The 27510-nt window shown below is 35.3% G+C and overlaps 1 protein-coding gene across 9 annotated transcripts in view; it reads right to left on the bottom strand.

Moving 5' to 3' along the window:
- MON2 (MON2 homolog, regulator of endosome-to-Golgi trafficking) overlaps positions 1 to 27510 on the bottom strand; it is a 95622-nt gene that overhangs the window by 30513 nt on the left and 37599 nt on the right. For 5 of the 9 annotated variants that reach the window (XM_064422536.1, XM_064422540.1, XM_064422541.1 and 2 more), the window contains exons 21-35: positions 26820 to 26930; positions 25976 to 26151; positions 22603 to 22765; positions 21794 to 22087; positions 20884 to 21082; positions 18929 to 19557; positions 15903 to 16046; positions 15362 to 15379; positions 14967 to 15095; positions 12878 to 13068; positions 6056 to 6131; positions 4656 to 4779; positions 3683 to 3890; positions 2913 to 2995; positions 906 to 1048 (exon numbers count right to left, since the gene is read on the bottom strand). In XM_064422536.1, coding sequence (XP_064278606.1) covers positions 906 to 1048; positions 2913 to 2995; positions 3683 to 3890; positions 4656 to 4779; positions 6056 to 6131; positions 12878 to 13068; positions 14967 to 15095; positions 15362 to 15379; positions 15903 to 16046; positions 18929 to 19557; positions 20884 to 21082; positions 21794 to 22087; positions 22603 to 22765; positions 25976 to 26151; positions 26820 to 26930 — 2688 coding nt within the window. Of the gene's footprint in view, positions 1 to 375; positions 1049 to 2912; positions 2996 to 3682; positions 3891 to 4655; positions 4780 to 6055; positions 6132 to 12877; positions 13069 to 14966; positions 15096 to 15361; positions 15380 to 15902; positions 16047 to 18928; positions 19558 to 20883; positions 21083 to 21793; positions 22088 to 22602; positions 22766 to 25975; positions 26152 to 26819; positions 26931 to 27510 lie in introns of those variants that run through there. The other 4 variants (XM_064422537.1, XM_064422538.1, XM_064422539.1 and 1 more) reach the window with 4 other exon arrangements.

Here is a 27510-nt window from a genome sequence, read left to right as displayed (position 1 = left end):
TAGAGTTAAGTAGAACAAAAATCTTTAAACAAATTTATTATGAAGTGAGGTATGGTAGTGTTGAAGTGCTACAGTGGATTTGTGCATATTCAAACTTATTTCAGATCAACCACTCTGAAGTTTGAGATCAGCAGACTGTGACTGCTTGCTTCAATCATTTGTTATATGACCCTTTGCAGATGTCCAATGGCCACAAAGAAGATACATTCAATTAAGCAAAAACTAACATGATCAGATATGAATGAGCATATCTGGCAATTTAGAAGGCAAAATGTAAGTAAAAATGCAAGCATACAACTTATTCATAATAAATACATTTTCAAGCATTTGACATTATCAATATTTTTAAAAGAATTTAAATAATAAATGCAACTATTTTATACATAACTGTACCATTTATTATACACACAAGTATATCAGTTCCCTTTGTTTACAAAGGCTGGTTACAGATATATGGAATGTTACAGTACCATCTTGCATAAAATTTTAGTACAATTCGTACTTCAAAAAAGGGTGCAAAACACCAGCCTAATAAATCTGACTGAATTGAAGTATTTTTAATTACATCATTAACACATACACAACAAGCTGTACATAAGCCCACTTTTCAATCACCACTTCAAGATACTGTAGCAAGTACATTAGATTATAAATGATTCCAACTAGTCAATTAAGTTTATTAAAGGTTTGCACTGCTACTCACTCTGGAACCTTTGAGATAAAGCCTGTATTCATGACTTACTGAGTTCTTGTTAGGACAGTTAAGAGGCAGTCAGCACTGGTTGCCAAAGTACTAGTCACAAGAGATTTCCTCAGAGAAACTTCACCCAGGAGCAAACATTTTTGGATATTCCCTTCAAGAATAAAAAAGAAGTTTTATGGGGTCAAGACTCTCCATTCTGTACCTTGGCTGCTGGTGGATGCATGAAGTCCTTAAAGGGAACCAGTGCCTCCTTCAAAGCAGAGCACACTTCCGAGGATGAGCAGGTGATACATTCTACTAAAGTCGGGTACAAGGCAATAACTTGTGCCCATGTGCTAGAATCAACTGCAGGGAAGAAAAGAACACACTGAATCACTTACCACTGTCCAAATACTGACAACAGATTTTTTTTTTCCAGTACCTCTAAGTAATGGCAGATTCACAATGTGCCTAAGCATAGGTACTTAATGCTATACTATGGCATCCACACAGGGCACTCGGATACAGGCCAGGATTTCTGCAGGAGAACCATTTGTTTTTTCAGCTGCAGCCAGAGGCCATATGGGATAATATCCTTAAAGGAGTGCTACACACCTGTGTTTCTACATATGAATCATTCACTGTGTCTTTGGGATGAAGAACTGACAAATTTAAGATAATACTTCAATCTGTAATACATGTGTTTTCTGCCTGCTTTTCTCAGCTATTGACAGAAAATGGAACTGGATACACATTTAACTTTTGGAAAATTGTCAGCAATGAGACTTTCTATTGACTTCAGATCATTTCAGATTACAAGAGCTGTAGAAAGTAAAGGTAAAAACTGGACAAAGACAAAAAATATCCATGGTAAAGTTTTGTTCGTCCAACAAGTGAAATTGAACATTGTAGCATGATTCTTATTATAATGTCACTTCCTTGGTTATTTCTGTTTTAGCTCTGCTTTCAAAAGAGAACAAAGCCCTGGCTTCAGACATTAATAATTATCTTAAATAAATACAATTATTAAAAGGTAGAAGTGGGAATGAAATTATTCTGCAATTTAGTAATTCTCTTTCTAAGAAAGTGTGTGAGAGGTTGGCAAGCACTGCTGCATAGGGACCAGGGGAAGAATGTCTCTCATTGCAGGAAGAGGGATGCGGGGAACAGTCCTGCTAAGTCAGCTTCTCTGCTTCTCTAAGAGGAAGACCCACCAGAGTAGCACTTCAGTTAGCTTCAGGGTTAGCCAAAAGGCTTTATGCATCCTGGCATAGTGCCACCTGCACACTTTGGCCATGAAACCTTGGAAACCACATCACCATAACTCTGGCTGCTCAGTGATGATGCAAACACTGTCTCTTTCCAGAAACCCACTTCCTGTGTTTTTCTGCAAAGGCTGGTTTGTTTGTTTCAGGATTAAAAAGATTGGGTTTTTTTTCCTGTTCCTCCTAATATCAAAAGCAGGGAGGTAGAAGGAAATGTTGTATACACATTCACATATGTTGTATACACATTCAGAGTCCAATACATGGACTTAACCAAGACTCATTATAAAGTTTCCTTCCAAGAACTCTCCAAGTGTATGAGAGGTGCAGCTCACGGGAGGAACAGGATAGGTAATTATAAATGAAGTTGAAGTCTTTCATTTGATTCAGCCCTTTAAATAAATCTGTCAACCATTTTCTCAGGCATCAATGACCTACGCTTAGTCCAGGGAACAGAAAATAATAGTGCAGGAAGAGAGGGAAAGCAAGACCATGAGTGTAAGTATCTATCAGCCTGTCCATTCATTTAACTTGTACACCCCTTTAACTGCAGTGCAGTGAACATGATCCATAGCAACCTAAAAAGGTATTATGAGAAGGAAAAAAGGATCTAGCCAGGCTTCATATTTTTAAGAATTCCATTAATATTTTATGGAATGGGGTTTTTTCTTTGCTTTCAGATGACACTAAGCTTTATCTAATAGAGGACACCATAAATTGAAGTTTTCTCTTTTATTAAAAATATCGTAGGTCCTTATACTTTTAGTCATGCTGGAAAAACTTTGTGGGGTTTCTTGCCATCTACCTGTCACCTACATATACAAAGAATTACAGAGTACTGACTCTAACAGAGTACACTTTTCTTTCAGATTTCTGTGAACACTACTAAAAAAAATAATAAATACATCTTTGGGGCAGATATAATATTACCTTGTTTGGAATGATATTATTTAACAATAACTTACCATTTTCTGGTTGAGTCTTTTTAAGTGAATCTATGAGAGTACTGACAGCTTTTAAAACAAATATGATTTCTGTTACTTGCTGCCTACAAATGAAAAAATGCAAACAGTCAACTACTCATTTTTGTTTCAAGAATGTAAGTTTTATAGAAAAAGTTTCCCACTATCATTGCTGTTGTCTCATGTAGGACAGCTTTGGAAACAGTGGCACCATACAAATCTCAATCTGAAAACACTCATAGTGAAGTATATGATAAGGCTAACAAAGATAATCAGTTTCCACATTCATGATCAAAACCTTCAGAAGTGAAGTGAATTTCAAGTAAGTTTCTATTTTAAAGAATTTCTTAGTTTCTGATCGAATTTTTCCATTTTAAGAACAATCTCTTGAGTAATGATTCACAACATTGCTGTTTGGATGTTTTATTTTTGAGGAGATTCTACTCACCTCTCAATTTAGAAACTATACATAGCTCTAATGGGAATAAAAGGAAATCAGATTTCAGAAATATAATGCTAGAGATATCAGAAATATTGTTTCAGTAACTTAAAACCATTTTAACAGCACAGAATATCACCATTGTTACTTAGAGGTTTTTTTTTTAAAAAAATGGGTACTAGCATTTTCTTCCCCCATAAACATTTCCCTGTCTTTTACATTTCATTCTCTCCTAACCCCCTCATTTCTTTCATGACTAAGTGGTATTTTGAATGCAAACTTCTTCTCATAAAGTCCTGGTAATACCTTTATTTTCTAAAGGCAATGCACATACCGTGGAAGAGGACATTTGCCACTCAATCGCTCATCTTCTATGTAGCGATGCAATACATCCTGTGACCTTTTCAAGAGCACAGAAAGTGCCATTCTGGAGATGTAGCCTTCTTGAGGAGTTGTGACTTTATTACTGAATGAAAACTGGAGCAGTGTTTCAAAACACACCTTAGAAAACTCTTCTCTCATTCGAATATCTATTTCGGCTTCTGTCAAAGTAAAATGATGCATTTCAATTGTGCAGTGTGTATGATGCTGCATTTCAATCCGCTTATTATATGCTGAGAAAAGGTTATAATTCCTCTAGTATTAAAAAATATTAACAGTGATAAGAACAAATACTAAGAATACATTCTAAGAAAAAATGACTGTGCAAAAATCACAATAGTTCCGAACATAAGAGATGAATTATGACACATTCTCACTAACATATCACATACCTGACATTACTTTAATTATAAAATACATTAAATCATCTAAAAACAGCTAACAATCCTACATCATAAATACTCATATTTGGTACTGTACCATTTAAGTATTTTCTATATAATGGCTTATGTTCATTCTTTTCATCTTTCCAAAAACCCCTACAAATGTTTTCTCTTAAAGGCAGAGAAGGTATCTGGCTAGGTACACCATGTAGTTACACTAAGGTCATTTAAGAACAGGATGTCTGTCTTACAATTGTCTGAAATTATTATTAGAACTGGCACAAAGGAAAATAAACTATGTAGAAAGTAATGCAAGTTCAATATGATACTGTCCAAGCAGTAAGGAAGTAATTTTTTAAAAATTGCAAGGAAAGCTTGGCAACTTCCACAAAATATAATTTATAAAAAAAGTTGGATATCAAACAGTCTATACTGAATACGTGCCAGGGAACTCCAAGTCTCTATCATAATAAATACACTCAATATATTAATTCTTTTCTAGTAGATTTAAACACTGTAATTTTTGTCACTGAGGTACCATACCTGTAAAGGAGGATGACTGAGAATGTATTGAGCCTTTATTGAGCATAGTCATTATCTGACCAACAAATTCCTTAGGAATGAAATTAGCATATGGCAGTATCTCTGTGCTGATAAGCTGCACCACCTAAAATAAATTACATATATTTATATTGGTTTTCTAAATACTAAAACTGTAAATCTAGTATGAAGAAACATTTAACAAGAGAGTAAAGCCTAATTAGGCTTCACAAAATCTTCTATTGCTAGCATTTAAAATTTGCAGATATATCCGAAAGTGTGGTCTTGCATGGGACATTAAACTTGAAATAAAGTCCTTTCCCCTGCCACTTCTGCCAGAGTTTCTGATCAGATTTCAAATTACATTTGAAGTATATTATTCAAGTTGAATTTATGGTTTTAAAAAGAGAAGATCTAACATCAGGAATCTCTCTCTCCCTCCACCCCAATTCAATATTCTCTCTATGACATTAACACACATACCCATCCCTAAAAATGTGGTATCTGTGAAGCAGAACAAGTGTGTTAATTATCTAAACGAGCTTAAGGCAATACACATTAACAGAAATGCTCTCTATCCTTGTCTTGATGCTCCCATTCAGGAACAAAATGGGTTTAGATCTCCATAAATTAATGCATTAGATTTGAGTTCTGCTCACTGCAGGCAGAACCACTTTCACTTTTCAACCAAGTATTTCTGTGTCCCAGGCACCCCTCTAGAAAGATGACAGGTGATGAAACCACAGATACTGCCATGTCTTCTCTGCAACTCCTTTTGCTTTGTACCCCTAATCTCTGTCCTGCCACATTATTTTGCCCTGGAGCGAAAGAAGTCCCTCCTTACTTCAGATATCATCTTCTCCTAATTTTCTTTGGCCTTATGCAGTCAAACACACAGCGATCTCTGTGCTGCACAAACTACACGTAACTTCTTCATTTATGCCAAAGCTTCTCAGTATAGAGAACACATCTTAAGGGTGGCAATGTCTAAGAAAAAATTGCTTTTTGCTGACCACCCCCTCAACACAGAAGGCATTCATTTCAGATTTGTCAGCTTTCTCTGTAGTTTACAATTATCAGTGTAAATGCTCAGCAATAACATAATAAATAAGGATACATAGTAAGTTAGAGGCAGGTGTTCTGTTTTAGTCAGTCTATACTCTTTTGAGGTTGAGATGACAAGAAGTAGTTTTTGGCATCCCACTTCCTATTTTTTGCATCACCCTGAAGCAGCTGAATTCTGGACCTATTAATTTCCTGTCTTGTTTTCAAAAATGAAAACAATATCACATAAAAAGTAATGAAAGGGTAACTTTTCAATAAATTATTTCAGAACAAAATGCAACTTGTGAATGTCAATAACTCGTTAATTTTAACAGTAATATTTGTTTTAGGCTCCTTACCTCAACATCAATACTCTCATTCTTCTGAAATTCTTGAATTGACAGATTATCAGGAGGTGTACTAAAAATAAACATACTGTGTTACACTTTAAATTTACAACATGTGTAAGGAGATAAGTATGGGAAATTGTATTACATTTACAGTTATTACATGCATCAAATTGGTACTATGATACGACAATGATTAATGATCACAAGATAAGGTTGGATGGGGGCTTTGAGAAACCTAGTCTTTTCACTCACTATGCCAGAAAAATACTTTTGAGTTCAATGGTACATCTTGAAAAAAATTTTTTAGTTTTACATTTTGTTCTATATTAATGAAACATTTTTCATTAATGAGGTATTACCGTGTCCTTTTCCCCTTCTAACTGAAATTATGCATTTGTTCTCACTCTTAGTTAATTTTATTAAAAGAAAAATTCATTTTATAAACAATAGTTTTGAAGAAATTTATAACTTTTTGGAGTTCTTCCATTAAAAATATATATGAATTTATTTTCAGATTAAATGTCCAGAAGTAATTCAACAGACCCTGTGGTGGGCAGCTCCGAGCTAAGCACAGGCTCTGTCTACCCAGGACAGGGCTGTGGGCCTGTGCCAATCCTGTCCTCATAAGGGTACTCATCTGGGCCTGCCTCCTCTGTCCCCTTGCCAATTTTAATGAAAGTTTAAGAACTTTGAAGGTTTTGAAATCTCATTCAAATCTGATTAGTTTAGCTGACAGATGTTTTGTTATGTGTGACTTTTTCTTCCAGTGCTCCTGTATGTTGCTGACAAAGACAAATAAGATTTTTCTGAGAAAGACTTTTTCTCCCCCCATCTTCTGAATACTTAGCATAACACACTGAAGATCAGTCTTCACATCTACAGCTAATTTTCAGTTTTGACAATTAGGAATGTTTTATGTATGTACCAATGTTTCTTATGTTTTTTATTATTGAAAAAAACATAAATATTTTTATTATTTCTCAATGTTTTTTATTATTGAAAAATAAATATATCTCTGCTCCTCAAAGAGACTTTATGCAGATAAAGTCTAGATCACTTTATCTGTGAAACAGACATGTGTTACATGTATGACTAGAAAAAACACAAAGAATAAAATATTAAATTATAGTATTTATACTGGGTATAAATATTATAGTATTTATTACTGGGTTGTGTATTAGGGAGTCAGGAAATTTCGAATTTTATGCTGAAAACATAGAATAAAATAAAATATTAAACAGCTGTTCAATCAGTACCTTTTCTAATACACAGAGTTGTTAAGTATGCAAAACCTTTCAACAATAATTTAAGCTATTACGATGCATAGAAGTGCAGGTCATGTTGAAATACATGGGAAGATTTCAATCTAACACTTTCTAATTTATGACTCACTTTATGAGCTGAGGTTTACTTAACGAGGTGTTCAGGCTTTTCTGCCCAGTCAGCCATACCTGACCTACCTTACCTACTACAGATTATGGTACATATTTGTTCATGTAGTGAATTATTCCCAAGTAAATAGATTTTTGTCTATGTGGATACATCTATCTGGGGCCCAAATGCTTTGCTGTTCTGGCACAACATATCCAAACCGTACTGGAGGTCAGGAGCCAGGAAAGATGCAGCAAATTTCCTCAGTACAGAGCTTCCAGCCCCTGCCCACTGAACAGGGAGGGCTTCAGAGCCAAGAGCAAAGACCTAACAAGCACCCGGAGTCCTGCTGTGCACAGCACTCTGCTCAGAAGCATCTTTTGGGAAAGTATTGATTTAATTCCCTCATCTGAGCACAGACTTCTGCTCTAATAAATTATATATATAGACACACACATATTTGGTGAATTTTATTGTATATAATGGCTTGACATGCTTCTATGAAAGCCTCTGGGAAAGAAGAACAATATGAAATAATAAACATACCAGCTTCTTACTGGAAGACAATTTTGTGTAAATTAAGTTATATGAAATGTATTAATTTTAAATGTCGTCTTGATTTATGACAAAAATCAAGATTATTGAGTCACCTCAGCTGTAGTTTGCTCTAAAAAAATTTTTTTAAAAGCTGAAACTTCTGTCTTGGAAGGCACTAATGCTCTGACAGTAACATTTTCCTTTTTCATTTACCTGGGCTCTCCTGGCTATATTTGAAATTTCTTGTTGCACAAAGCTGCAGTGACCATTTCTGCTGTGCTTTGTACTTTTTAAACATCATTGAGTATCCCCTCTCATTTAGCCTCATAGCTGGCTTGAAATTCTGTTCCTATCCAAAAGACAGAGGTGGGACCATTCCAAGGAGGTTCACTATTCTAAATACAGCTATTCACAGAGCTTTAGTTTAAGGGTTCAAACTACAATGGCCTCTTGGCTAATCAGTGCCAACTCAGTTTCAGTGCCAGAAGCAACGTTAAACTATCAACACATAACAATTTCTAGAACCATGGTGACTAGAAGTGTTACGAGTTAAATTAGAAAAATGTTTGAAACATTGGCTAAAAATTTGAAATACCAGTGAAATAATTTTATTTTTCTACCCAATGCTCAGCCAGGTAGAAATTTGGAGAACATGCATAAGAAAAATAAGGCAATGTGCACTGGCATATTTTAATGAAAGCTAAAGGAAAAAAACGTATCAAATCTGTTATGCAGTGTTGCTAGGAAGACTGACTGCGTTAAGGCTGTTGTGAGTCTTACAGAGGTGCAGATGTTTCATATTTAGAACCATCCCAGCAGTGCTAAGTCAGGCTAGGAGAATAAAGGTTTGAAGAAGAGGTACAAAAGGAAGCCATTTACCCAGCTTTGCATATTGCCTGGACAGACAACAACACAGAAGATCTAGAACATTGAATAGTGGAAAGTGTGGAGTATGAAAATGTATCAAGACTGAAGGAAGAAAAGGAAGGGGGTTTTGTCACTTAACATTCCAGTTTCATTGAAACAAAGAGCTTAGGAAAAATTACAGAATGCCAGCATAAGAAAGTGGATTTTCAATTCTAACCATATTCACGTCTAACTATATACATCTAACCATTCCTGTCACAAGGGGTGACATGTTAGAGAACACTAAAAATCCAGATAATGCAGTAATGGGGTTACTCTGTCTTGCTGTCAGCCTCTTGGAGAGTCAACTGAACTGCATTTCCCAAATTCTTTGTGCTTCAGAACTTTCTCAATCCATGCTGGCCTTAGTAAGATTTGTACACTCCTGCACCTAACTGAAGAACCTCCCTGTCCTGCGTGACACATGTGCACATTGGAAAGCCACCAGAGATGACCTGACTCACAGCTGCAGTAAAGCCACTTGGACAGGTTCAGCAGGGTTACTAACACCAATTCAAGTATACAAGCCACAAATCTAACTAGAACCACTCTCTTCTCAGCTGTGGCTTGGTTAATTGATTTGGTGTTATGGACAAAAATCCAAGTAGTTCCAGAATTTTAAAAAACAGAACTCATTGTTAATATAAATAAACTAGGAAACACACCAAAACCAGTTCTATACCACCTAGCTGTCCTTAAATAAAGGATTAATATGGATAGTGGGAAAGTACATTCTCACTGCCTTCCCCTGCAACCTGAAGGATGACATGCATGTCAACTCAGCAATAAATTTTAGCTGTTATTTTCAAAACAGTGACTAGATTCTCTCAAATTACCCTGGAATAAGGCACCATGAGCACCACTATGACTAGCGTATGTTTTCTATTAGAATTACCAAAAAATTTAAAGAACACACTAAATTTGAAAATTCTGAATTCAATTTCCTTACAAGTGGAACAACTACAATTTTAAGAGACTAAGTAAACTGCAATTATAAACCACTAGAAGACACAATTTAGCAAATTTCAAACCAAAAAGGACAGGATGCCTTACTTGCCAAGGGTCTCATAGCATCTTGCTCAGAGTGCACAAAGATTTTAGCAAAGGAAATCAGAAGAGAATTACCTCAATGAGGGGAACTTCCACAGCTGTCTCTAGAGCCCTCCTTGCATCACAGCAGGAGAGATACGCTTCAGTAACAGTATGGGGAGGAGGAGGAGAACGAGGAGGATGAAGAAAAGGAGAAATGACTGCTATTACTAATTGTCCTGACTAGTGGCATGAGGAAGACGTATTGCCTTTTCAGCTTTAATGTATTTTAGGAGCACAAGGCTCAGGCTGATAGAACAGAAAGTCTATCTATCTATCCTAAAGATACCAAGGGACAAGGCTCTAGCTGTATGTAGGACAGCCATACACTTGGAAGGCAAACTGCTATTTGGAAAAACATGAACATTAGGGAGGTTAAAAAAAAACCAACCCCAGACATTCTGTAGCCACACAAAATACAACTGCATAAGCAAAATTAATCTCTTCACAACAAGCCTGGAAAGTGTGATGATAGTGGCCATTAAATTATACTAACAGGTCAAATTATCTTGCTGTAGCCATGTGGTTCTACAATATACCAGCCTATTTTTAGTGCTTTAAATTAAGTCAAACTTTAAAGTTTCTAAGTGAAAAAAATAAATTTCCCACACTTTTCTAAAGACACCTTTAATTACGATGAAAAAATTTTCTCTAAAACACATTTTCTATGTTAAATTATGGTATGCACTCTGGTTGCTAAAGAGGCAAAACCAGACTTAAGACAGATATCGTAAGGCATCATAAATATTCACACAAGTACTATTTTTTTCTTCTAACTCCAGAGAGTATTTGTCCATACATGACAAATGAAAAAAGGTATTAGAATTAACATAAAGAGTAATAGTTTCTAGCAAGCAACACATTAAGATGACATTTCTACATTTGAAATAATATTCAAGTAAAGTATAAATTGCTTACTGTAAATTAAAAATATTTATTATAGGCAAACATATATGGCCACAAAATCATGCAGATGATAGTGGATTATTCTGAACTAAAGAGCTGGGATAATTTTGTTTCCCTGAATTTATGAACAATTAATACCAGGAAACTGTATCAGTACTAGTCTTGTTCAGCTAAGAACATGCAAAACAGAAATGTTTAATTTGCTTTGCAAATATTTAGGAATAACTAAATTACAACAAATAGTAATCTGTATTTCCAAAGGAACTTTTAAGTGAGCATACACTCTTCCACAATTACCTGAAAAACCTTAATTTGAATTCTGTACACCCAACATTGACATAGATTACAGGGTGTTAACTGACATGGACTGCCTGTCTCTGAATGGAAGCAAGAATAGTATCTGCAGCTGAAAAGAAAACCAAGCAAGATACTGCAAAGATTATTTTACGTTAAAGAAACAGTGAATTATAAAATAAAAACTTGGATGATCTAACTGCCTTTTATGCCATCATGGATGACCTTTTCTATTTTAAGGTTGTCCTACTTAATAGAATTTTCTTTCAAGCAAATGCAAAAACAACAGGAAGGTTTTTCACCAGCTTGCCATGTAATCCTATTGATGATATTCCAAATCTATTCATTATTACACATTTCCACTAATGGATGTGTCTGATTTTTTTTTTGTTTGTTTGTTTGCTTGTTTGTTTTGGGCAAGCTGGTATTTATCCATCATTAGTAAATACAGCTGTGTTTGGCTGCTGACTTTTGTGTGTTTCAAAACTAAACACACAGCATATTAGTGTAAGGCACTGAAGAAACTTACTGTTTTCTATTAAAAAGAAAGATTTATTTGTTACTGAAAATCAGGGAATTATATTTTTCATGTTACACCTTGTTCTTTATTCTAAAACACTATTAGATATACTTAAACTACTCCTAAAAGATGCTTGCCCACAGATATTTACAGAAGATGGAAATTCCATACCACTCCTAAGCAATTATCTAAAATACCTAAACTTCCTTAGAGTAAAAGGTTCCCTTAGTGTCTAACCTAGAAAATCTTTGCTGCACTGACACAAGTTTTTACCCATTGCCAAGGAACAAAAAAATTCTTCTCTGAAGCAAGCTTTTATTATATTCTGAAAATTTACAGTGTTCTGCTAATGTTATAGTCTTTTGTTTGAACAAATAGATCCAAAGCCAGGCTGGATGGGGATCTGAGCAACCTGGTCTAGTGGAGGGTGTCCTGTCCATGGCTGTTTGGAACTGGATGATCTTTAAGAGCCTTTCCAACTCAAACCATTCTATGATTCCGTGATTAGTCTGTCTCCAATCATTACTATTTTTCACTTCTGGACTTTCTCAGCCTGCCCATTGTAGATTGAGAATGTGTTCCATTCTTGAGAGGAACCTATCCATCTTTATAGTCATAAATATGACTATTTAGCTACACTTTTCAAAGAGTATCATAAATAAAGTGTGGTTAATTATTAAGGTGCAGTCAATTTATCTTGGGTAGGAACAAATACAACATAACTATGGGCTCCTAAGTGAACACCAGTGTACTAAATAATTTTCAAAAATTCAAAGTAAGTGGAGTATTTCAAGATGGAACTTGGGACAAATACATATAGTTAATGCTGTTAATTAGAAAAATATCAGTGCAACTCTGTTCAAAGTGAAGAAAGGAACAAATTGTGCACATATCAGCAAATCTTTATCAAATCTAGAGTAAATGTCCTTGAGAGTCTATACAGAGCTCCCTGTCCTGTTCAGAAAGACTATGCTGTATAATGAGAGTTCAGCTGAGCTCTTTCTTGCTCTTACACGTCACCTTTTGATTGAAGCTTTTTTTACTACTTTCTAAAAGTAGAGCTTTTTGAAGTAGGCAGACTGGTTACCTCATCTCCATCGTTCATTAAAATAATTTTCATACATCAAATAGCTCTACTGACACATACAGTGAACAAATTACTTATGAATATTTTCCTTTAAAAATAAAAAAAATAAAGTTGTGTTTACCTTTTTGTGAATAAAAAGTCTTCAAAAGTATTTGCTAGCTCTGGCCACATACTGTCAAATTTTCCAGAAGATGCATGCTGCCTTGCAACAGGTAGTCCAATGGAGAGAACTTTGAGAAGAGAGGACACAGCTAGCTTCCATGTGCTTTCAGAGGGACACGAGTACTTCAGACTAAGAGGTATTCTAAGTGTCTGCAAAATGAAAGTCAAAACAAAATTTATAGCTGCTCAGACAATCTAAGATTACAGCAAGTTTCTGCACAAGATCTCGGAGGACACTGTCAGAGATGGCAATACACAATCCCTACATTTTCTGCAAGAATATGAGATGGCCTTTTACAAATGCAATTCTGAAGATGATTTATCATATACCAGCTGGCTAAAGCACAAGTGTCTAGCCAAGTAAAAGGTTGGAAGTTAGAATTGATCCATTATCATTTACACAATGAAATCACATACTAATTTTGTTTATCTGTATTGCCACCCGCCATTTCTGCTAAGTCTGACAAATGGGCTTTCCTAACACATAAAGAGACTGCAGGCAGTCTGTTATCATGAGTGTATTCTGGGGAATTCAGTCCCTATAAAGTCATCCCAAGTGCATGTACAGTAAAAAAAAAAAAAAAAAAAAAAAAAAAACTCATTGCATTTTAACTTTTCCTAGTAAAGTTGAACTTTAAACACTGGAACAAATCTGGTCATTACTGACTATTAAACCACATGAAATTTGAAAGTAAGAACAGTCAGTGAAATTCTAAGATAAAGGCTACAGTACAACTGAAATGTAAAGCAGATTAAAGCACAGCAAATCTTAAGTATTTTAGATAGAAAGTCATCTTCAGTATCTATAAAAAAGTCATTAATAAATTTTAAAACATTAGCCATATGAACTATTTAGACTTACATACATTCTTTTTAGTATTGCTAGTCAAACTTGAGAACCTGATAGTAAGTTATCTTGGAAAACCAATTATTTACTTGACATTTGAAATACATAGCGACTAAATTCAGGTACTATATGTATGCCCCCCATGCCTTTAGTGCAGTCTCTGATTTGAGGAAAGCAAAAGGAGGAAAGACTCACTCTGACTCTCACAGGGGAGTCAATTATCATTAACTCTCTATGGCAAAGAATTATGACAGCTAGAATCTAACCTTAGAGATAAACAGAACTTTTTTTTTCTGCTGCTTATATGTGTCAAATTTAATTCCAAAATCAACATGGGCTTCAGAGACATAAAAAATAGATTTAAAAGCGTTTTTATATATCCCAATATATCATATTGTGATGAACTGCAAATGTTACAAAAAAGTTGTCTTTCTATCAGTTTCATCAATCCCATTAAAATGGAAGTGGAAAACAACTGCATTAACTTTGAAATACAATTATTTAATTCATAACAGATTTCAAATAATATCACCTGTTTTAAACACATTCAGGATTCTAAATTTCTATACAGGAAAATCCTGATGTCAGCCAAGTCATTGCAAACAAGCCAGGTCAGACACATTCTTATTTTCCAGACTTCTGGAAAATATTACTTCTATTATTTACGAAATTTTTTTGCTGAAATGGAATGGTCAAAAAAAGTTAAGCATTTGACAATTTCACTTTAAAGGTATATTAGCAACATTTATGATGTATTATAAGGTATATTAGGTAATATTTCAGAGGTGCATTGACACATGAAGTCACTCAAAGCAAATCAAAAGTAACATAGCATACACCTCCAAAGTTTTTATGCCAGTCTACAGAAACTGGGCTTTGGCCTTCAATGCCATACTTCCTAAGGCACCTACATACCACACTCAGGTGCATAACACTTTCAAAGATGAACATTTTGTGGCCTAACACATTTGTTAATTTTTATCATAACACTGAAATACTGATGCTGACATTACCCAGCTAAGAGCAGTACAAATAGACTAATAAATAGCCTTTCAGCTTCACTCATCTTTATAAAATAACAATCTGTTTACTACAGCTTGAAGCTTTCCAGGAAGTGTTTGTTGACACTAGCTGAAAACAAAATTCATGATTTTCAATATAAGCTCATTAAATTCAGAGCATATGCAGGTCAAACTTTTACCTTAATAATGTTCTGAAGAACCTTCTCTGTTACCACAGCTTTGTGGCAAGCTGTCTTTTGGTACAAGTCCACCACAACTTCCAATGATCTCTCTGCAAATGGTACGTAATTCAATGCCACCCATTCCGCCTAGGAAAAGGAATTAGTAACTTACTAAATTATGCAGGAAAACATTTTAATTAAGGAGCAGAAGGTGTATGTTTTGCACTGAACTCTCAGTTTAATGCATGCAAGGTTTGCCAAGAATATGGTCCAAGCCACAAAACTGCAAATACAATATAGTCTGGCTATGAAATTGTACTCTACATTAAAGTAAAGTACATTTAAGTAGGAGAAATGTTGCAGTCTAAGCAAGACAACTACATTAGGACAATCTTTAAGGAAATTTAACTCACCGGTGCAAATAGCTGTATCTAGTGTGATTCCATTGTGTTGCAGGACAAACAGAATAAGAAGAATTAATACATACATAATGGTTACCTCTTTGATTACACTGAATCAGATGCTCATGCTTAGTGAACAGCAGTGTACACAAATAAAAAGAATTACTGAACACGTTCCGTTTCTTTACAGCACGTGCAATTCAAAAATCTGCAGCTTGAGGGAATTTTCTCCATTCAAAATTATCACGTCTCTGTGTTAAATTTAGTATCTCTTGTAGGACAAATTATTTTATATTAATTCATGTACAAATTCAAATACATTTGTCTGGTGTCCAAGCCAGACCTCTTCTATATGAAGGAATATGAAGTATAAAAGCAAAGAAAAATGCAAAGGGAATAAAAGAAGACAACAAAAGCATGTAAAAAAAACTTATTACACAACATGCAGTTAAGTTTTTACAGATTGAACAAATGCATCTTGCTGGACAACCTATAGCTGAAGCTGAATTGGACTAACCAGCCAAGTGAAACGAGGAGATTTCTAATTAATTACCTGATTATACTTTGCATTTGCAATGTGCTTTGTTTCCAACTGTCCATACTGTGGAGGCTTGCAGGAAAATTCTACAAAGGCCAGTAGCTGGTCAAAGATTGCAGGATACATTATCTGCATACCTTCTGAGCCCACACATATAGCCTTTATCAAAAGAAAATAAAGATGTTTAATATATATTTCTTGAGTTTTGGCTCTAACACCTGCATCAGTACAAGGAACCCCAACAGAAAACTCCACTATACAAGAGTCATACCGTATGAAAGATAGTGTATAGTTGCAATAGTTTAAGGAAATTACATTTTGTTATTTTATTGAAATAAATAAAGTTGCAAGATACCTGGGCACATATAGTTCAGTAAATACAGCTATCTCATCCAATAAAACATAACTTATCTTCACAAACTCTGCTTTGACTTATCAGTAAAATAAAGTCTTATATAAGCCTCGTATATAGATCTCAGCCACATCTTTAAGTTCTACTTCAATAACATTTACATCTCAGAAGTAGATGATAGAAGGCTTCAAAAAGTAGTTAAAAGAGTGTCTTATATAGAGGCATAGAAATAAAATAAGAATGATATGGTTTGGCATAGCTAAAACTCACAATCTTGCTTTAAAATGGAAAACATTTCAGGAACAGTGTACTTACACTACCAAAAAACCTCAAACCCCCCTATACTACAGCAGTGAAAGACTAGGTGAGTTCTAATGAGAAATAAAAAGAACAAAGAACAAACCAAAGGGTGAAAAATGGGCTCAACATATGGAAGCCTGAAAAGAGATGCAAAGCTCCCTTCCATTCCCATGTTCTTGAGTTGCAATGATGTCCTTTGTTAGTAGAATCACATGATAAAATATATTTATTAAACTAGCCAGGGTTCAGTCTGGAAAATGTTTGGTTTTTTCATGTTATTCAAACTGCAAAGTTGTTCCACAACTTCAGAGAAAATCAGAACTAACCCAAGTCTTCCTGTATTAGCAAAGAACCTGATCCTACACGCAAACACAGAAAAATGTTTCGTTACAAAGATTGCAAATATTTACATACTCTTCTTTAATGCTTCCACTGTGTACTCCTGAGAGTATCAATTGAATTCAAGAGAGGAAGAAGGTACTCTGGCCTAAAGCAAAACCATCTGACTCATGGCCTTTGCTTCACATCAGCACTGGCTGGCTGCCTTGCCATGTGAACTGTACGGTGTTTATACAGCCAAGAGGAGCAATCACACAACTTCACAGAACTTACTGATGTCCAAAAATACTTTAATGTTTTTAGGGACTTCAGTGCTGTTGTGTTAGTAACATGACTATAGGTGGGATAGGAGGTTTGAGGTACCATCTTATGGAAGCCTGTATTTGCAAGGGCTTGTAACTGCCATGGTAACTCATTCAAAACGGGAGTGGGGAAGGGGAGATGTCTCACTTTCTCATTAGAGTTATTGCTTTTGTTATTGTTTAGAAACCTTCAGCTAAAACATCTTGGCAAGAACAAGAGTATAATAATGTGCAGTTTTCCCTCATGTTAAGAACTTTGGTAACCCCTTCTTTGAAAAGCCCTAATGCCTGCTATCTTTGAAAACTATGATCATCTGGATAAGAAGATTAAAACCCAGAAAAACCTGAGATAAATAAATGGACTGATCAAATGGGAAAAACCAGGATTTGGGTTACACTGACCTGCTGGAGAAGGGAGAATAAAAAAGGGTCAAGCCTGACTGGAAAAGGATGAAAATGTAGACATGACTGGTTTTAAAACTTCATGTTATTTATACACCCACATACAAAACTAAGATTCAATACCAACTTCTATCCAAGCAAACTGAATTGAAATTTTAACAAATTAATTCACTCCACAGCATTTCCATGGCAGAAGTGGTTGGAACTAGATGATCTTTAAGGCTCCTTCCAACACAAGCCTTTTTATGATGCTATTCTTATACCCATGTTTTCAAAATAGATAAATGAATATTTGTTAAAACCATCAGCTAAAGGAATGGCTGCAAGGTAATTATTCTACCTTGCTTGCATATGTTTGAGATTAATCAGCTCACAAGAAAAAGAGAAAAGACACTGAATTGCTGTTCATTTGGCAGCCACCATGGTGTTCCATGAGCTAAATGGGACAGGATCCTGACAGCAGCAGGGGGGGATATATGGCCACACAGTTAAGCAAAGTACTAATATGAAAGCCCAAAGGGAATGAAGTCAGGTCATGTGGATATTTTAATTCTGGCATTTCCCAAGTAAGTTTGATCTTTTGGCATGGTGTTTTTTTTTAAAGTAGAGCTGAATATAAATGCATTATTTAATTCATTATCATCTCTGCTTCTTTTGAATAAATAAGTTTTGTGAACGAGCACTGAATTTTGCAAGGAGGTATTTTACAACTACAAAAAAAAAGAAGCAAGCAGTACTATTTTTTTTTTTTTGCTTCCAGAGAAAGAGCACCCTCATTTGTTGTTTATAGATTTACTTGCTTGAAGGTGCTCTCCGAACATGAGTTCTATTGTAAGAATTTCTTAAGCAGAGATGCAGCATTTTCCTTAAATAACTGATTAATAAGAGGCAAGAATATAGGTAATCTGCCAGAGAACCTTCTATATTTTATGCTTTGCGTAAACTATAAGTTCTCATAATCACTGTTCTTTCTAGACTGTTCATGGCAGCACCTGGACATTATATGGAACAGTTTGTGGGACTGTTCCTCCATGTACAGACCTTCAGTATCAACATCAACACTACTTCAATATTAGATGGACATGGGAATGGCTACAAACACAGCACAACAATTACGGCACTTCTGCAATCAAGCAGAAGCACATTTCATAAAGACTACAGTATTCCTTTCAATGCAGAGCATCCACTTTGCAGCAGGAATGGAGACCTGATTGTTAAAATACAACACATTGTGCAATTATAGATAATTTTTAAAATCATGTTTAAATAACCCTATTATAGTTCTACAGAGCAGAAGTAGCACACACTGTGGTTTACCTTTCACACACTAGAAGTTGCATTATTACCTTTTGTAAAACATCTAAAGCTGTAAGAACTGCTTCCTGTAAACTTGTCAGAACTGCTTCAGTGTAAGATGGAAGGATGAAAGGGGAAGCATCTGAACTGATTGGAACTGAAACAGCACCGTGCAAAATGACACCCAGCTTTTGGAGATCATCCATGCTGAAACCAGTTTTGATGTGTTGGTAAAGAGCTGGGAATATTTGAATTAAAGCTGTAAGAAAAGGCTGGCTGGGAATGAAAGTCAATTTATCACAAGTAATGGGAGGCCTTGTACTTTCTGATCCAATCCTATACCAGCTGTTCCAGGCTGCCCACCAGAGATTCAAATCTTCAATCTCATCTGTTATTACAGGAGGTTCAGATCCATTATATCTTCCTATTCTTTCTCCTATGGAGTCAGTTCTCATGAATGATCTGCCAAGACTAGTGGCAGTAGTTGTCCCTACCACCAATGGTACAGAAACATTGATTGCAGGTGGTGTCTCAGGCTTCTCAGAGTCTCGAACAGGAGAAACAATTTGTAGGATTTCCTGGAAGCTTTTCAGAGCAGCCAAGGAAACTTCATTATTTTTGCTAAGTGCTGCTGACTGGATGTGATCAAGAAGAACATCCCAGGCTTGGGAAAAGTCTCCTATTTAAAAAGAGGAGGGAAAAAATCAATTTGGAACTTGCTTCCTATTTCCATTCCCACCCACCCTGCCTCTCTAAAAGGCTACTCATGTACTTGTTAGTCTAATACACAGAAATTTCAAGAGATTAAGCGGCCACTTGAATGACTTTTATATCAGTTCAACCATAAGTTGAAAGAATGAATGTGACAAAGAAACACATAAATATGAAGAATGAAACAATATACCTATGTTCATGCTAAATTTGCTAGCAAAAAATCACATACCACATCCCATACCAGTAAAATATATCTTCTTCATTCAGTATAGTAAACCAGATTTATTCCTAAAGATACCAGATGCCTGTTGACTTCAAGAAGGGTTAAGCCCACAGAAGGAATTAAGGGTCAAATTAATGCAATTACTCATCCAATGCATTTATAAAGAATTGATTTTAAAATGCTCTGATAATTGTACTGTGGAAAGATTTCATTTGAGGCATTTTGATTTTTTCATTAAATTTAGCCTTAACCTTCAATTTTCAATATTACTAATTACAAGATTTGAATAATTAAAGTAGTTCTAATTTTTTTTTCAGTTTTATCTCAAATTTAATATAGCCTAAATTCTACTACATTTCTGGAAATGACTGATACACTTACTAGCTGTTAATTTGTTGATACCTGTATCACAAATGACCAAAATTAAATACAACACAACTTATATCCAGTTAATATACATTAACTGCATACTATAGGATGCTGAAGATAGATTAATCTAACAAGAACTTTTCTTTATAAGCTATACATTCTCTATTCCTTTTGCACTTTTTCCTTGTAGAAATTACCAAGCTATTGTAAAATATTACTACATACAGCTGAACAATGTAAATGTTCAATACGCCACTGACTTTACAGGTAAGTTCTCTTTATGTTCTCAGAGTACTTTTAAATTTGACACACTGCTGACACAGAAGAGTTCCAGGCAAGTGTTGCATTCCCTTAGACAGATAAAAGGAAAAGCATGTTCTGACAAGAACAAAGAAAAGACAAAGTATTATTGTTATCAGTCTACTATAATGTAAAGCTATTTAGCACCCAGAACTAGGACTGAATTGTGACTACTGAGATTTAATCTCAAGTACTGGGATAAAGAAGAGAAACTGTAGTTACAATTTTTGGCTCTATGAAGCATCATTTAATAACTCCATAATTTTCATAGCATTTGAGGTGACATAACAAAAAACATTTTTGAGCTAAGATTAAGCTTCTTGCCCAGAACATTAACTGAAAAGAACATGCAAAAGCAAAAAGTTTATCATTGTGTCTTTTAATATCTATAAATTTTACCTAGAGGCTGCAGTAAGTATCTCCTAGTGTTAAATATCCTTGCAACTCCAGCCAGTGTTAATACCCATGTCTCAGCCCACTGTTTCTCAGCTGTATCCCTTGAATGATGAATGAGAATGTTGCCTCCTCCTGATTCAATCTTCTCTTTGTCAGCTGTCGTAGAAGATTCTCGAACCCTATCCAACAGGTGAAATAAAACCTGTAATAGCCAGAAAAAAAGAGGAAAAATGCAACTTTTCAAATAACATAGTTGCATTCATAGCAAACCAACAAAAAACAGTAATTCTTTCATTATCCTTTCCATCACTATGTCACCCTGAAAATTCCCTTGTTCTAAACAGTCTCCCCAGCAGTCAAGATTAACTGATGGCCACTTGAGAAGGGCTGGAAATAGGACACTCAAACCCACCACAAAGAGTGTCATCACTAAGAGAACACCAAAACCAGTGGATCTCAGACATTTCATAGGTACAACAGGCAGACTCAAATATAGCCTAAACTTTCCATAAAGCACAACAAACATGATCATGACTTAGAACACAGCATTTGATAGATCCAAAACAGAATGCAAAGCAAGACCCCACCTAATACCAGATCAGCCCAGTCACATGACCCTCAAACATCTCCATTTTCACACAAAAGATAAGTCATTCTTATAGGAAGGACGCCATCTTTTTATCAAACTCCTGAGTAAAAAATAATTAGGATCTTAAAATTGTATTTTAGAAGAGGCTTTAAAGGCCAAAGAAGACGAAGTGTAAAAAAGCATTCCCAAAACCCAAGAGATTAGATTTCTGCCACCTTATATTATCTTTTAAGTGTAAAGAAATTATCTAAGTGATAGTGGTCAATGATTAACAAAAGGTAAGTGCTCTTTACAAAACCTTCAGAGGAAGCTTACACATCATACCTTCCATATTACTGTGTGCCACGTTGAATGTTGCAATAAAGTTCCATGAGCACCAATAGTAGAAAACAGTGTCTGCCCAGCACTCTTTCTAACTGCGGGTCGGGGATCCACACACAGTTCTCCAAGTTTGGCATACAGGCATAACCAAAGACAGTCAAATGGTGATGCAGGATGGAAAGGTCTGTTCAGCAACACCCCCTTTTCTTCTGCCTGTTTCTGCAACACTGCTTCTTCTTTGTTTAGCTCCTTTTCAATTATTTCACCTCTTTGGAAAAAATAATCTGAAATATTCCACTACAAAATAAATAAGACATATGGTGTTGTACAGTAAAAATAGGGTAATGCTTTAGTGTTCATGGAATAAATTGTCTCTTATTTTCACGTAGTATTTTGCAAAGTACATCAAGATATTAATTTCCCTACACTGGTGAAATAAGATCAGCACATAAATATTGCAAGGTCCAAACATTACTCTTCTTTCTCAGCTTTTAGGTTCCCGTTATGAAGAATTAATCATTTTAATACATTTTTTTGGTAAAAAAAATGTATTTAAAATAAGATACTGATGAACATGCTTACAATGCAATACTATTTCTTTCAGTAAGGCAGGAATCATGGAGATTAAAGGTAAGATGTGCTCTCTCAATTTACCTATGATTCCAAATGATACCATGGGAGTTCAGTTAGAACCCAAAAAGCTACGCTGTGGTTTTCATTTGTATAACTGGCTACAGATGAGTTTTCATTAAAAAAGAAAAGCAAAAATGAAAGCCAGAAGCAGCATCACTGTAGGTTAATACAAAACTCACCAGCAAACCAATTGAAGTTAAGCTAATATTTAGCTCTTGATTGTGAAGTCCAAAGCTTCCTGCAACTTCAACAACTATCTGCAGACAAGTACATGGCATTGTAGGAAGGAAGTCGGTCACAACCAGCTGAAGACACTGGAATGCAGTCCGTATTAAGGACTCTCTTAAAAAAACAAAATAGAAACAAAGCACACACACACACTCATTTCACATTTCTTCAAGAGCATGGAAATATTTTGAATACAATACCTCAGGAGATAGCATTATTAAATACAAAAAGAAAAAAATGAAATTAATGCTTTTGAGAAGAATTTCCACCACTTTAAATGGGTTTTTGAGATAAAATTTTAAGTTGAAGATTAAAATTCTGATGAAGTGGCTTAGTCCATGTTAACTACCTAGTGGAGTTGGAAGTTTAGACTTTCCAGTGGTCCTCAGCTAATTTTACATAGTGAAGTCCATTTCTCTGTTTTAGAGTTCTAAGGCTTGTTAGTTCAAATGTGTTAGCCAGAACATTAGAAAAAAGCCACAACGGGAAAAAAAAACAAAAAAACAAACGTAACAAACCAAGCTTAATTTAAACATAAAAATCTTCCAAAGAGCAAGCTGTTCTGAGGAGTTTCTCATATCAGCAGTTACAAATTACCTTAAGTATGCCAAACAGATTGCAAAATTTGTTTTTATTTCTTAGGAAAGATGCACACTAATATAATCATAGCCTTACTTGCTTCAATACTGCATTATATCAGACAAAAACTTTTCAAAATATCTACCCTTAAAGAGATCCTTAATAATTACCTTGCCTTCAGAATTAGATTCTGAATACAAACATAAAAATATAGTACTGAAAGGTTTGCAAGGAGTTCTCAGAAGCAGCAAGGCCATTTACAACTAAAATCTTGTTCAGTGAGAGACAAAATGAAGGAATAAAAAGGAGTGGTGGAGTGTAGGTAACACAAAATAGGGAACCTGCATTTAAATTTCACTGCAGGGTTTTTTCAGTGTTTAATGTACAACAGAAATAACTTCAAAGCTTTGTAATACAGAAACTTTGTGCGCTTCAGGATATACATCCTGGGAAAAAAGTTCAGACTATAGACATGTCAGTTACCTATTCCAGAATTAAAAATTTTTTTTTTTTATTAATCCAAAATCAAAATCAGAGGTGGGACATTTCCACCGTCTTGTAACAGCCAGTATGATATAGAAATTAGAGGGATACACAAGAAACTTCACATGGACAGTAATGGTCCAATAACTAATAATTCTCTAATTTGATGAAGAATGCAGAGAAACATCCATCCTACCATGTAAGATGAAAGTATTTATCATTACTATACTGATGGAGAATAGACTCACACAATACTTTCCACCATACTCATTAGAGGAGCCTATAAAGTGAAACAGACACAAAACTGCTGCAGTTCCCCCTCCAGTACACAGTTTCAGTGGTATGTGACCTGCAAGGACTCTAAGAGAAAAGAGAAGGAGGCAGGGAATCTGAGTATAGTTCCACTACTCATTCTGAAGTACTGAGCTAATGCAAAAGTAACCTGACTTTCTAAACCTCAAATGCAAGGCTGCAAGAACAAATTCAGACCAATTTTTCCAAATTAAGGTCCCACATTACTATGTGCTTGATGAAAGGTTTTTAAGTCCCTCGTGCAAGTAGTAAGTGATACAATTCTTCAAATTGTGGAGCTGTCCTTGGTGTTACAGGTGACCACAAAAAGGTAACTATAAATAGAAGAAACTTAACCTCAGTGAGAAATCTTAAGATTGTGTAGGGCTTTATCTGTGCTTAAATAAACAGAAGCTTTCCACTGAAAAAGTCTTCAAAGACAGGCTTCCTTTTGTTTGGCAGGATTGTACTGTACAATCCAGAAGTGACCAAAGTATAGGTTTTGATTATTAAAACAGCATTTTCTGTATTTATAAAAGCCTGGAAAGCAGTTCTCCAGGAAGGCAAATGGACTTCTATCCTGGCATCCAGGATGTTCACTGATCAGAGGGAAGACACTTGTGAATAAAGTCTTGTGGTCAGTAAGTTAATATTTAAAGTACAATAACAGCATCTACATCTTGTATTCACAGCTGTAACTTAGGTGAGAAATTAAGTTCTTTCTCAAGGAAAAGGAGGCCTGCTTTATTTTTTCCTACTCTACTTAATATGATGTGGTCAAACAGTGCTATGTAGTTGAAGTAGATTATTCCACATACTTTGCAGGCAGAGACCAAGATATAACATAAGATGTTAGTAACATCCTGAGATATTGGCCAGTGAGATATGGGTTTGAGATTCAATGGGATCCAAAGACTGTCTCGAGAAGGAATTTGTGGTGGTTCTCATCCATCACTAACAACAGTGAAAATCAAAAGGCATGCAGGAACACATTGCACCAAGTGTGGAAACAACAACTACCAAAGGAAGCTTAATTACAAAAAAGAGGATCCTCACAACCAAGAATGCAAAATCCTTGCAAATTTGGTAGGTACTACTGACAGTGCAAACAATACTGGTCCAAGAGCAAAATTCTTCAAGGATTTAAAGGGGCTTTAGGTTTTATATGACCAGAAGACTAAAGCTAAAGAGAGGCAAAAGGAGAGCTGTGCCAAGGAGAACTCTACTGACACTGGAGTTATATGATGACCTATCCTGCTGCTAGTCTTGACTAGCACCTAAAAAGCAATAAATGCGGTTTGAGTGCGTGGGTATAATTCTTGGTGCTTACAGCTACAAAGGCAGATGTTCAATTCATTGCTCATTTCAAAAATCCTCATTGCAACTTCATCTCTCACTTTCCCTTGTGGGCAGAGAACAAGTCCACCTCTGCTGGCAACAGAGTCAATTGCGTAAGTCAAGGGATTCACCCACAGCCAGTAGATAATCTTCCATCCTTCTGCTACCAGCAAGCATTTAGGTAGGAAGGCTTCAAGGAAAAGAGAGAGCTATCAGAAGAAAACACATACTAGAGACTACTAGAAGATTTAAGAAGAAAAAGAAGCAATAGATAAACTGAGCAAGAGCTGATTCACAAAGAAGTATTGGCAAGCACCAGAGATGTGTCCACCAGATGGTCAAGACCAAATGACATGGCACACTGAGTACTCCTCAGTGTATACTGCATGCTGACTACAGGAGAACGTAGAGTGGAATAATATTCTGGTCTTTTTGAAGATTAATTCAGTAAAATAAAGTGTGCTTTAAGAAGAATTAAAAAGTGTATTTTTGTTGAGTAAAATTTTTCACAAGCCAAAAAGTACAATGAAACTATGATTATTGAAGTGGCTGTTAAAGTACAAAAATATAAGCAGAATTTTTTTCTACTGTTCTTATCTTACATGAGTTTAAGATTTTATTTCCACCACTTACCCCTGATCACTTTGGATTGCCCCCATGACTCCAAGCACCAATGGCCAACCAGGTCCTAAGCTGTCACCCTGACTCTGTAAAATCTGTAGCACACACTCCAACTGCTTGATCCTGATATCAGGATGACTAATGTTTGACAGCTCCTTTAGTGGATTCAATAAAAGCAATTGCAGCCTCTAAAAGTAAACAGTAAAGGATATTAAGGATGCCAGCATTTAACTGATTCTTAAGCATTTTTATGCATGAGTGAAAACATACAGTACAAATTAAAGTTTCATTGAATTAACTCAGTAGCTCACTCATTAAATGCTCAAATTCAGCCCATAAAGGGTCTTTGCAGAAAATCTACCTTCCTGGCTCCTGTTCTCCAGGTTCCTCAGGAAGCAGCTACAGATGCTACCAAAGTTGCATAAAAAGTGTCACGCAACTTTATGCTCACTCAGCAGGGCTACACTCAGTTTCCTCCTCAAGGGACCATGGAAAGAATATCCAATAAGTCTCAGTAAAAATATTAATTAGACTGTTTTATTAATAATGGATTGAACAGCTGTAATTTAGAAGGTTAGGCAACACATTTTTACCTGTCACAGCATCACATATATACTACTAAACATTCTGGAATTGTTTTGCACTCATAGGGGTGACCCATAATTTGTTCTAAGAAATGGACATAATATGCAAGCATCACTCTTAGGTATTTGAAAAATGAAAGAGGATAGTTTATTAGAATGCATGTGGTTGTTCACAATAGTCACATCTGAGTGTTACAGCTACAGACTTTATATACTCAACAGCAAAGTTGCTTTAAGAATGCAGGAGGAAAGCATCTGCTTTTACACTTTACCTGGTTTTGAGATAATGGAGGATCATGTCTGAATGTCAGTCCTGCTTTAATAAGAGAAGTTAAAGCTTCTGCTCCCCATTCTCTCATTCTGGAGTTGGGATGCTGACAGACCTGAAAACACACCAATGTTCTTTTTAAAGCCACCTTTATTTAACCAACGTATATAATACATTAAAAACTGGTATTTTAATTATATTAGAATGTACATACATTAGTATAAGAATAATACAATAAATCTCTAAATGGTAAAATTTGGCTTCAGAGTGAAAAAAGAAATTTATCTTTTGGATAGACATACCTTCTGAATAAGGAAGCAATAGGAAGCAGTGAAAGACACAGAAGGAAACATAATGAAAATTACATATATAATTCAAGTAAATCAATTTTCCAAAATTAATAAACTAACTTCTAATTCTCATAATGATTGATTAAAAAGCACCAAACAACCCTTCAATAAATCCCTAAGACTCTCAGGTTTAACTTATCCTAAAGCTACAAAATTGGAAGTTTCACACACTCCTTAACATAATCAAGTGAGGAACATGACAGTAGTCTTCTATACTCTCAAATATAAAAAGTAACTACATATTAAAGACAAAATAAACCTCACACTCCATTCTTTTAAAAACTTGACAAAACAATAGCGAGCATTTTTAAACTCAAGTTTCAAATGCATACCTTCATTTCTCTT

Source organism: Passer domesticus, chromosome 5 (assembly GCF_036417665.1).
Source record: "Passer domesticus isolate bPasDom1 chromosome 5, bPasDom1.hap1, whole genome shotgun sequence".
NCBI lineage: Eukaryota > Metazoa > Chordata > Aves > Passeriformes > Passeridae > Passer > Passer domesticus.
Note: the sequence above shows the minus strand (reverse complement) of the source record. Positions and strands in the feature narration are given on the sequence as shown.